Source organism: Pogoniulus pusillus, chromosome 26 (genome assembly GCF_015220805.1).
Source record: "Pogoniulus pusillus isolate bPogPus1 chromosome 26, bPogPus1.pri, whole genome shotgun sequence".
In the NCBI taxonomy this organism is placed as follows: Eukaryota; Metazoa; Chordata; class Aves; order Piciformes; family Lybiidae; genus Pogoniulus; species Pogoniulus pusillus.
In genome coordinates, this window is record NC_087289.1 from 19,025,611 (window position 1) to 19,037,944 (window position 12,334).

At 51.3% G+C, this 12,334-nt stretch overlaps 1 protein-coding gene across 1 annotated transcript; it reads left to right on the top strand.

Annotated features, from left to right (window-relative positions):
- Window positions 1-7,538: 7,538 nt before the first annotated feature.
- On the top strand, window positions 7,539-9,664 carry LOC135186857 (G-protein coupled receptor 55-like). The gene is made up of 2 exons (XM_064164974.1): window positions 7,539-7,866; window positions 8,416-9,664. Exon 2 carries the CDS (start codon window positions 8,429-8,431, stop codon window positions 9,353-9,355), a length of 927 nt encoding a protein of 308 aa, XP_064021044.1. The 5' UTR covers window positions 7,539-7,866; window positions 8,416-8,428; the 3' UTR covers window positions 9,356-9,664.
- The last annotated feature ends 2,670 nt before the right edge of the window (window positions 9,665-12,334 follow it).

The window sequence follows — 12,334 nt, forward strand, 5'->3', positions numbered from 1 at the left end:
GTTGGAAGCCCCTCCTGGGGACTCTGGTTTCTGGGAGGGCTGCTGTGTTTCTGTGTTACCTTTAACTTGTCTATTTCTGTCTATAGCTGTAAATGTTGTAACTATCTGCTTGTGTCTTGTGCTAAGCTATGAATACAAAGCTTCAGTCCTTAACCTCCAGCTGGCTGAGTCTAGACTGGGTGAGTTCATAAGAGTAGGGGGGCCAAATAGCTCCCAAACTGTCACACACACCTCATTGGTAACCAGCAGGTTTAGCCAAAATGCTAAAGATAAATGGATACAACATTTTGGTATTTTCAGGATGAAGAAGCTGGAATTGGCTGCTGGACAGCCAAGTGCATGCCTTTCATTATGTCAATATCGATGTAATTCTTCCCCTGTGCTCAGCACTGGTCAGGCCACACCTTGAGTGCTGTGTCCAGTTCTGGGCCCCTCAATTCAAGAAAGATGTTGAGGTGCTGGAACATGTCCAGAGAAGGGCAACAAAGCTGGTGAGGGGCCTGGAGCACAAATCCTATGAGGAGAGGTTGAGGGAGCTGGGCCTGTTTAGCCTGGAGAAGAGGAGGCTCAGGGGTGGTCTTATTACTGTCTACAACTACCTGAAGGGGCATTGTAGCCAGGTGGGGGGTGGCCTCTTCTCCCAGGCAAGCAGCAATAGAACAAGGGGACACAGTCTCAAGTTGTGCCAGGGCAGGTCTAGGCTGGATGTTAGGAGGAAGTTCTTCACAGAGAGAGTGATTGGCATTGGAATGGGCTGCCCAGGGAGGTGGTGGAGGCACCGTCCCTGGGGGTGTTCAAGAAAAGCCTGGATGAGGCACTTAGTGCCATGGTCTGGTTGATTGGTTAGAGCTGGGTGCTAGGTTGGACTGGATGAGCTTGGAGGTCTCTTCCAACCTGGTTGATTCTGTGATTCTATGAATTCATTATGTCAATATCGATGTAATTCATTATGTCAATATCCAATGTGTGGAATGTATCAATAAGGCTTCTGTAGAAAAATTATGTTGGACATGGGAAGAATAAAGGCTAGAATCTAACCAAAGGAGCCTTTATGATCAAGCTTTCCTTATTTTCTCAGCTGCTTATTGCTGGAAGCTCTGTTGACAATGGGAATGCAGTTTCTTACTCTCCTCCCCTAAACATCCACTGAAGTCAGAGACAGGATGCCATACTAAATGCACTTCTCTTGCCTAAAATGACTCTTAATCATCTTCTTCAGATCATTATTTTCTCATAACAACATTCAACAATCTTCCCTCCCTGCCGTGAGGTCTGCCCAAAACATGCCTAATAATGTCTCATGGGCACACAGGCCTTGGAAATGAGGCAAGGAAATTTGAGCTTTCCCATTAAGGAGGAATGGAGCTGTGAGCCATGTGGGCTCTGATCATGACTCACAGTATCACAGTGTCACAGTATCACCAAGGTTGGAAGAGACCTCACAGATCATCAAGTCCAACCCTTTACCACAGAGCTCAAGGCCAGACCATGGCACCAAGTGCCACGTCCAGTCCTGCCTTGAACAGCTCCAGGGACGGCGACTCCACCACCTCCCCGGGCAGCCCATTCCAGTGTCCAATGACTCTCTCAGTGAAGAACTTTCTCCTCACCTCCAGCCTAAATCTCCCCTGGCGCAGCCTGAGGCTGTGTCCTCTCGTTCTGGTGCTGGCCACCTGAGAGAAGAGAGCAACCTCCTCCTGGCCACAACCACCCCTCAGGTAGCCTCTGGGCTGCAAGAGGACGCACCCCAGAAAGACACAGTTTCTTGGCCACATGAGCAACAAAGTAGGCTCTACATGTTGGAAACTTAGAGCTGAAGTCCCTGTCTCAGGGTGCTAGGGGTGGGGGCTTGCAGTTTGTGTGAAAATGGGAAATGGCAAATTTACCAAAATGCTGTCTGCCAGAGGCCATTATCAGCTGCAGACCTGTGCTGGCAGTGGTTTGAGTAGAACAACTTAAAGTTGCCTTAGAGTCTCAAAATGACTGTCTTGAGGTTGGGAAGAGGCCCAGGCTGTGGTGTGCTAGGCAGGGCTCTCAGCTGTGGAATGTGAGCCCTGCTTCAGCGCCTGCTCTGTGCAGTTGAGGACTAAGAAGGAGTGCAAAAGCTGCAACGTGAGACAGATTTCCACCAAGTCGTTGCTGTGGGTGCTGCAGCTTGAGAGTTAGGAGAACAAGGAGGTAGGGGGTTGAGCACCTGAATTGTCTTGGTCTTAGACCAGAATATAGTAAAAAATTTGTGGGAAAGAGCTTATTTGCCATCAGGTTAATTCATGTTTTTCTGGTTTCAAATGTCACTGCTCTCACAGCACTGACATGGAAAGTGCCCACCCTGCTGAGGAGTCCCACAGGAGTGTCCCCAGCTGATTTTTCTGTGGAAATGGAGACATGTCTCTCAACAAATCACTTCAAAACTAAACAAGAAAGAGCTCAGAGAAAGACCTCAGCTCACCTGCTCTCCAAGCAGCAGATTTAGCTCCTGCGGTACCGAAAGGATCCTCCACTGGGGCTGTCTTGGCCCTTATGCGTTGTCTTCTTCAGCTGCAGGGTCCTTCCAGAGAGCACTAAAACCAGTGAGCAGACCATTGCCTGGGGTCAGACCTGTGCACCAGCACAGCAGCTTCCTGGCCCTGGCCTCTCAGCAACCCACAGGCAGTGCTTCTGGACACTTCCACAGCAAAGTGCCATTTCAGCTGCTTCTGTGCATCCATCCATCATCATCAGAGCTTTTGGCTCTCCCATTTCTCATCACTGCTGAGCTGCCCACGGCTTGGATGCTGAAGCAGGCACAGAGGCCCATTAAGACATGGAGCCTAGTGCTCGGCTGGTGAAGACAGGCTGCGGGAGAATCCTGACCCAAAGGATGAGCTGTCCCTGCTGGCAGGATGGCACAGCACAGCACAGCACAGCGCAGCACAGCGCAGCGCAGCGCAGCACAGCACAGCACAGCACAGCGCAGCACAGCACAGCGCAGCGCAGCACAACGCAGCACAGCACAGCACAGCGCAGCACAGCACAGCACAGCGCAGCACAACACAGCACAGCACAGCACAGCGCAGCACAGCACGGCACAGCACAGCACAGCACAGCACAGCACGGCACAGCGCAGCACAGCACAGCACAGCGCAGCACAGCACGGCACAGCACAGCGCAGCACAGCACAGCACAGCGCAGCACAGCACAGCACAGCGCAGCACAGCACAGCGCAGCACAGCACAGCACAGCGCAGCACAGCGCAGCACAGCGCAGCACAGCACAGCGCAGCACAGCACAGCACAGCACAGCGCGGCACAGCGCAGCACAGCACAGCACAGCGCAGCACAGCACAGCGCGGCACAGCGCAGCACAGCACAGCACAGCGCAGCACAGCACGGCACGGCACAGCGCAGCACAGCACAGCGCAGCACAGCACAGCACAGCACAGCGCAGCACAGCACGGCACAGCACAGCACAGCACAGCACAGCACAGCGCAGCACGGCACAGCACAGCACAGCACAGCACAGCACAGCACGGCACAGCGCAGCACAGCACAGCACAGCACAGCGCAGCACAGCACGGCACAGCACAGCGCAGCACAGCACGGCACAGCACAGCGCAGCACAGCACAGCACAGCGCAGCACAGCACAGCACAGCACGGCACGGCACAGCGCAGCACAGCACAGCACAGCGCAGCACAGCACGGCACGGCACGGCACGGCACAGCGCAGCACAGCACGGCACAGCACAGCGCAGCACAGCACAGCACAGCGCAGCACGGCACAGCGCAGCACAGCACAGCACAGCGCAGCACAGCACGGCACGGCACAGCGCAGCACAGCACGGCACAGCACAGCACGGCACAGCGCAGCGCAGCGCAGCACAGCACAGCACAGCACGGCATGGCACAGCACAGCACGGCACAGCACAGCGCAGCGCAGCGCGGCGCGGCACGGCACGGCACAGCGCGGCACAGCGCGGCACAGCACAGCACAGCGCAGCACAGTACAGCACAGCACAGCACAGCACGGCGCGGCGCAGCGCAGCACAGCACAGCACAGCACAGCGCTGCCCGCGTTTGTCATCCCGCCCGCAGCCACGAGATGGCGCAGCTCGACAAGGAGCGGCCGCGCAGCGCCGCCGCGCCTGGCTCCGTCCCCGCTCCGGCACCCGCAGGCTGCGGGCAGCCCTGCTGGCAGCCCTGCTGGTGTGCTGCAGTGGCCCAGGGCAGCTGAGTGCCGCAGAGCAGACGGGAGCAAGCCTCGTCAGCCTGCCGCCCAAAGCCTGTGTGGTACACGGAGAGAGGCTGGTGCTCCTGGGTGGCACCCAGCGAGGCCTCTTAGCGGGAGCAAGGAACTTAGACACATGCTCAGCCCCCATGGCAACCCCAGTTAAGCACAGTCTAGCAGCAAAAGCTTCTCCGGGACCATCCTGAGACTCCACGTACTGCTCTCTTGGGGTCTTTGTTGCCCAGCCTAGTGCTGTTTCCCTCTGATTGGCTCCCAAAGCCTCCTCCCCAGAACAGAGCTACAGCAGCACTTCAGAGAACAGAAAATCTATGGACCTGGACACAGGGCAGGGCAGAGGGGAGGTGAATGAAACTGAAAAGGGAAGAAAATGTGAAAGGCATTTGGGTGGAAATCAAGGAAGAAAGCAGGGGCATAAGCGCAGTGGATGCTCTCTCTTCTCAAGCAGAGCTCAGCTTTTCACACTGGTTAGGCTCTGATTTAGATACAGAAAAAAACCCACCGTGCCTTGACTGCACAGTCCTGTGTGGTGCAATGATTACTGATTTGTGTCCTAAGCTGGAAGGATGTCTGCAGCAGTTCTCCCATACCGACACACTCTCTCTGAGTCCGAACTGACAGCTGAAGAGCCAGGACCATGGCACTTCTTTGCAGTGCAGTCTGGTGTGAAGGCACAGCAACAGACCCAGTGCCTTGGGATGGCCTGGCACAGCCCATCACGACAAGGAGAGGCCTGAGGGACAAGCACAGAGAGTCATTCTTGCCTCCTGACCCAGCCTTTTCCTTACTCTGCTCACTCGACTTCATTTCCCTCTTCTCCTTCGGCCCTCATTCTTTTTCTGGTTTTGAAGGGAGAGAAGCCTGCAAACCCTGTTCCAGGTGTCCTGAGAACCTACACACCTTATACCCTACCCATCCATGCCTTCCTGGCCACCTCTTTTCAGAACTCTCCCTCAAAAGACTCACAAAGGTGTTTGCTGGCAAAAGCCCACAGCCCACCCACTGGTGGCAGCTACACTACGATGTGTCACCGCTGCCCCATCTGTCCCTTTCCAAAGCAGCTTTCTGCAGCTGTGGGGCCGCACAGATCTGGGTGCAGCAGGCACACCTGGGGAGGCATGCTTCTGGGCAGCCTCTGGTGAAGGGGGCAGCACTCAGTGGGCTGAGAATACACATGTAAAAGAGAAAATGAAAGAGAAGAGAAGAGGAGGTCCCTGTGTGTGAAGGGAAATCTTGAGTGGTGAAGGGAAAGCCATATATGGTGGCAGCATCAGAGCTGGCAAAGCTCTGATACTGGCAGTATCAGTGCAAAGGCCCAAGCAGGGTAGGAGCACAAAGAGTGCTCTGGCATCTGGCCTTACATCCCACTCTCAGAGCAGCCTTGGTTTCCCACAACCTCGTCATGGTAATGGCACCTGCCAGCAAGTGTGTGTGGTTTTGTGAGTATCCAAAACGCAGTCATGGTCACAAGGCCACCACTGGATGCACAGAAGCAAAACCTTTCTGAGCAATGTGATGAGGTATTGCTCATGCAGACCTTCTGTCTGAGTGGGCTGGGGGTTTTTACCTCATGACTGGAGTCATTTCAGCCAAAATACCATGGGGAAACCCAAAGTGCTGTTTGTACTCTTGTCTCCTCTGCCCCACCTCTTTCACAGATGTGCAGTTTGAATTTAGCCTATACCATCCACAGTTTTGACGTGCCAGGAGTATGCAGAGCACCAAGAAAAGCTACATTCCCTGCTCCCTGGGAGTATAAACAGATTCCAGAGTAACCAACTTGAGGTGAACATATCAGATCAGCACTGAAAATCAATGTCCCTCTGCCATCATGAACAGGAAGGCAAACGGCGGCAGCGAGAGCTCAGGATTTAGCTTAGAGCACCTTTTGACAGCTGACACTACCCACGAACGCTGCACACAACTGATAGGACCACAGCTTGTAGGGAAAACCATCAGAGAAAGCCCTGCAGGGCCAGGATTTCCTCCTGTGTTACTGGAGGCTGCTTTGAGTGGGTGACTCAGAGCCGCTGGCCCTCCAAGCTCCGTGTTTGCATCCTTAGCCAGCGCTGTGTACGCAGAGCGTGTGCGCAGCCGGGGCGCGGGGAGCCCGCGGTGGTAATGCAAAGACGCGGTCAGACGAAAAGCAGCAGCACTTGGTGCTCGCTCAGACACCGACCGGCAGTCACTTTGTGTGCAGCTCACTCCACTGCCTTAAGAGAAAACACAAGGCTCCAGAGTTCTGCAAGCTGAGAGAGAGAAAAAGCCAACACCAGGGCTAGAGACAGCCGAAAGGTAAACCGAGGAGAGAGCATTTCTTTGTAGTGAAACCTTGCCTTAGAAACTTTCTTCCTGCTACAAGATCTGAACACTGGCTGTAGTTTACAGAACTTGTTTTGCTTACAGCATCTCTGCTTTTTGTTGGGGGTTTTTAAGACTCTGCAGTCTTGGCTCTGCATTTGTGCTTTGAAATGGTTGTTTATGGGCTTTTCTGCCTGTTTTGTTTATAAATCTGCATGGTCTAAAAGGGATTTTTATCATAAGTAGATTCTTCACAGGTAAAAAAAAGATCTCGGTAAGAAGCTGCAATTCTGTTTCTCTAGACCCAGAACTTCTCATACACACTCTAAAAAAGGCAAGGAAAAAAAAAAAACCAAACATCAAAGGACTGAAAGAAAAACAAAAGAACTAACAAAAACTCCCACGGGGGCAATGAGGCGAAGAACTTTGCCAATATTTATTACTTTGCAGTAACTCTTTGGTTAAGTCTTCATCCCTTTAGCTCTCAGTAACGGGTTCCCTCCCAGAGTTTAGACTGACAGCGCTGTACATGATGATGGGGACTCAGCAGGAGCACAGGATCTTGGGCTGCCAAACCAGGCCATCCTCTTGTACCAGGCACTATCTCTGCCCAGGTCATCAGTCTAACCTCTCATCTGCCACACACCACCTTAGTTCAGAGGTTCAGGAACCTAAAGATATCTGAATCTCTCTCAGCCACAGCATGGGACAGCTTACTTCTGAAATACTCAGGGAGTGACTTGAGCTGTAGAACAGGAACTTCTGATGCACAGCTGACAACCATTTGACAGATCTGAAGAGAAACAGCAACAAGATCAGTAACTCCTGTAGGAAAGGCACTGGCTTAAAATAATGACAATTAGAGAACAGTAGACAAAAGCAATTCCTGGGTATCAATGGAAAGATGTCTGAAAGGCTTTATTTACAGGTTACATTTGCTGTGATAGAACCAGCTGGAAGAAAGGACCAGGTGTTCTTGTGGATTTGCATTTGGAAGTGATCCTGGCTGAGACCAGCACTGCAGAAACCAGTGTGAGCCTTCCCACTCCTTATCAGGAGAGGCTGAGAGCAGGATGAAACCAGCACTCTTCTAAAGGAGAGAGTTGCTTCATGATCTCGGCTTAGAAGTTGCCTCGACATTTTCAGCCCCCTCTTTGCAGAGGAGAAACCAGCTGCATGTTTGCTGCAACCTCTGTCTCTGCAGATAGGGATTTATCCACTGTAGTAAGTCCTGCTGCTTTAGACATCAACTGAGGCACCTAAATCTCATTCTTCTTCCAACGACTTCACCTCTGCTAGAAATAGCCTGTTTGAAACTTCCTTTCAGCAAGCTTCTCAGAAAGGTAATCACAGCACTCCTTTGACAGGGCCATGTTGGGAGAGGGTGTGGGATGGCAATGACTGTTTGGGGTTTTCACATTAATAGACATGGGGGACCCTCATGCTTTTGGCTCTCTCCAAGGTCTCTTGTGATATCTTGATTCAGGAAACCTGGTCTAGCTAATTGTCCCCACCCCCACAATCCAAGTAACCCTAAAACCAGGAGCTGCTACCTTGGCTGTGCAAAGAGATTACAACATTCCAAGGGGATGGTGCAGTCACATCTGTAGTTTGCCTAGTCTAAACTATGGGGCAGCACAGCTTGGGGTAACAGGTAACAGTGCAGGTGAGGCTTGCCTCCAGAAAGCCACATTCTGCCTTGAGGCACAACCTTACCCCAAGATCCCTCAGCACAGAGGAGGTTTGTGTTACCAGAAGCTGCACTTAAGTACTTAGCAACCTGAGAAGAAAAAGCATCTCCAGGCCTGTGAGCACAGAGAGACTTCAGTGGCTTTAGTACCATGCCTTAAATGTGGTCTTCTTTGCAGTGAAAGGGATTTCTTCTCTTCCAGCGTTCCGGGAGATATGAATGCCACCCATGCCCAGAGCAATGTCAGCAACATTAGCACTGCTGTGGAATTGTTCCAGCTCATCCTATACACCCCCACCTTCACCCTGGGACTGCTGTTCAATGCCATGGCTCTGTCAGTCCTGTTTTTCAAGGTTAAGAAGCTGTCAGAATCCACAGTGTACATGATAGCCCTTATTTTCCTGGATACTTTGTTGCTGTTTACTCTTCCTTTTAAAATCGTTTCCTACCACCAACAGGGCAGATGGAATTTGGGATCTGTGTTTTGTTCCACCTTGGAGAGTCTTTACTTTGTGAACATGTATGGCAGCATCCTCATCTCCCTCTGCATCTGTGTAGACCGGTACATTGCTATCCAGCATCCCTTCACGGCTTCTGCCCTGAGATCTACCAAGAAAGCTGCCATGATCTGTGCAGTCATCTGTCTGGGCACCTCAGCTGGCACAGTCTCCACCTTCCAATTGCATGGAGAGGGAAAGAACATCTCCTCCTGCTTCCATAACTTCTCCAAGAGCACATGGGAAAACATAGGCCTGTTCAGTGCCTTGGAGACTGTCTTCTTCACCAGCACAGCAGTCATGACCTTCTGCACTGCTCAGACTGTCAGGTGCTTGAGGAAGCACAGGAGATCAGAAAAGCCCCAAGCAGACATGACCAGAGCAGAGAAGATAGTGGTGACAAACCTTGCTGCGTTTTTGGTCTGCTTCACCCCCTACCACGTGGCTTACTTCCTGTACTTTTTGGTGAAGAACAGCATCATCCACACCAGCTTCCAGCAAGCACTACGGCACACGGTGCAGGTCACCCTGTGCTGGGCAAACCTGAACTGCTGTCTGGATGGGCTGTGTTACTATTTTGTTTTAAAGGAGTCCTTGGAAGACCCATCACAAACCAGCAAAAAAACAGCCAAGCAGAAGCCTTGATCCACATGCTGCATGCTAGGTACTTGGGGTGATGGGTGGAGAGGTTTTTGTGGGAAGAGCAGGGTCCTGCACTACTTACCTAAGCAATTTACTTTAAATGCTCAGAGCTGGAAATGCTTCATAAAAACCAGAACTAAGTCCTCTCCCAGAAGAGTGCTTCTAACTTTCCTTGTTTCCTTTCATGACATTTTGTGCTAACATTTACAGGTAAGAATCAATTGAATGATTCCTGTAAACGTTGGTTCCTAGCTCTTCGGATGAGATTCTTTACTTTGAAAGCAAAACAAAATAATAAATCATTCACTTCTCTGTGAAGCCTCCCTGACTACACCAAACCTGAAAACCTTTCTTAGAATCATAGAATCAAACAGGTTGGAAGAGACCTCCAAGCTCAGCCAGTCCAACCTAGCACCCAGCCCTAGCCAATCAACCAGACCATGGCACTAAGTGCCCCAGCCAGGCTTTGCTTCAACACCTCCAGGGATAGCAACTCCACCACCTCCCTGGGCAGCCCATTCCAATGCCAATCACTCTCTCTGACAACAACTTCCTCCTAACATCCAGCCTAGATCTCCCCTGACACAACTTGAGGCTGTGTCCCCCTGTTCTGTTGCTGCTTGCCTGGCAGAAGAGACCAACCCCACCTGGATACAGCCTCCCTTCAGGGAGTTATCACCCCTGAACCTCCTCTTCTCCAGGCTGCACACCCCCAGCTCCCTCAGCCTCTCCTCACAGGGCTGTGCTCCAGGTCCCTCACCAGCTTCATCACCCTTCTCTGGACACATTCCAGTATCTCAGCATCTCTCTTGAGGAGCCCAGAACTGGACACAGCACTCAAGGTGTGGCCTGACCAGTGTTGAGTACAGGGGCAGAATAACCCCCCACAGACTTGGGCTGAGGAGAAACAGAGCCTCAGAGTTCATGGCAATATGCTTCAGACTAAATCCGGTTGCCGTAATGCTCCCTATCCTAATTAGCTATGCTCCTGCTCACAAACACCTCTCAGGGTTAGAGTTTCATATGCTATGGGAAAAATTGAAGTGATTCATTCAAGTGGCAGCTTTAGGTTAGCACAGGCATAGCCAGCTCCCTGTGCCATTCCACCACTGACTGACTTGCTCTTCAAGGTGTGACACCAGTTTCAGTGGCAGGTCCTGCACCTACCACGTCATGCTTCTGACTGATGTTGCCACTAGCTCACGTCCCTGGCTAGGTCAGATTAATTGCCTGTCCTGGTTCCAGGCTTATCTCACCAGCTCCTCTGCTGTTGCAGGCTTTCCACATATCTGTTCCTCCTTATTTACAAATCTGGTTTCATGAAGAGAGCCAAAACAAATGAGCATGGCACAAAAAGCCTGAGTCCAGTGTAGTGGCAAACGTGAATCTGAAACAGCAACCCTCACCTTACTGGGAGATAAGCTAAGAGCAGCCCAGGTTCCTATAGCAGTGGGCAGCACCATAGGATCCCAGGGGGAAAGCAATCTTTCTTGCTCCAACCTTGGAGCAAGCTGAGCACTACCACTTCCCAAACAAACAAGGTAATAAAGAATAATCAGCCAGCAGGAGCCTAACATGTCAGTCAGTTACCTCTTATCAGTGCCCACAGGGATCTAGATAAACTGAACCACAACTCACAGGCAGCCTGGAGAGAGGCAACTCACCGCTCCAGGGGCCCTCTGGGGCTGTGTCTACCACTAGCCCAGCAGCCAGCTGCCACTTTCCCAAGCAACGAGGATGATGGCAGCTGAAGCAATTCCTTTTCACAGCCATGTTGAGTCAGACCCTTGTGATATTTCTTTTAGGCTGGGATACTAAGAGCTGCCTTTTCTCTGCACACATTTGGAAGGATAACACAAAGCCAGGTATTGAGCTTGCAACTTTGCATGTGGAGACTCCAGTTTGTATAAGCAAGGACTTTCCAAACTGTTGTGAGAGTGTACCAAAGAAACTCAGTTGCTCAGGAAGGAAATGCTGACCCATCGCAGATGTTAAGCGTGTGCTGGTGTTTACAGAGTCCTTCTGGTGTTCGGGCAATGAACCTTGCTTTGAGGTTACAAGGGCTGTGCATTTACATTAACCAGAGAATCTTGGAATGCTTTGGTAGGGATCTTTAAAGGTCATCTAGTCCACCCCCCCCTGCAACAAGCAGGGACATCTCCCACTAGATCGGGTTGCTCGGTATCCCATCCAACCTCAACTGGAATGTTTGCAGGGGTAGGACAACGTCCACCTCTCTGGGCAATTTGTGCCAGTGTTACACCATCCTCACTTCCTTCCATCCGATCTAAACCTTCCCTCTTTCAGCTTAAAAGAGTCATCCCTGCTCCAGTCACAAGAGACCCTGATATAAATCTGTCCCCATCTTCCTTACAGACCCCTTTGACATACTGAAAGGCCACAATAAGGTCTCACCAAAGCCTTCTCTTCTCCAGGCTGAAGCCTAACTCTCTCAGCCTGTCCTCACAGCAGAGGGGTTCCATCTCTCTGGTCATTTTTGTGGCCTCCCTTGAACCTGCTCCAACAGATTCATATCCTTCTTATACTGAGAACTCCACAGCTGGAGCCAGCACTGCGGGGGTCTCACCAGAGTAAACAACAGAATCCCCTCCCTCAAACTGCTTGTGCTGATGTCTTTGATGCAGCCCAGGACACAGTTGCTTTGTGTCTAAGCACCCCAACTCACTAAGATATTCCAGCAAGAATTCCCTTTCCATATCAGTTAACCCTTTCCATTGATGCCCTCAGTAAATTCGGAATATCTGGGTAGCTTCCCTGCCCACAGATACTGAATCTTCATCACCTCCTTCCTCTTAACTAACTGTTTTAATAGACACAAAGGTTTTACCACTGAGACTGCAGGCTCCTTTTTGGAAGTAGAGCTAACAAATAATAGAATAAAAGATTGCTGAAGCAGAAGATATATTTTGTATTACAAAGCAGTGGGCCATGCCAAGAGGGCCTCCACTTCAACTGATAATA

Bases quoted from the DNA above. Each gene is read 5' to 3' on its own strand.
- LOC135186857 (XM_064164974.1), top strand. From the start codon at position 8,429: ATGAATGCCACCCATGCCCAGAGCAATGTCAGCAACATTAGCACTGCT.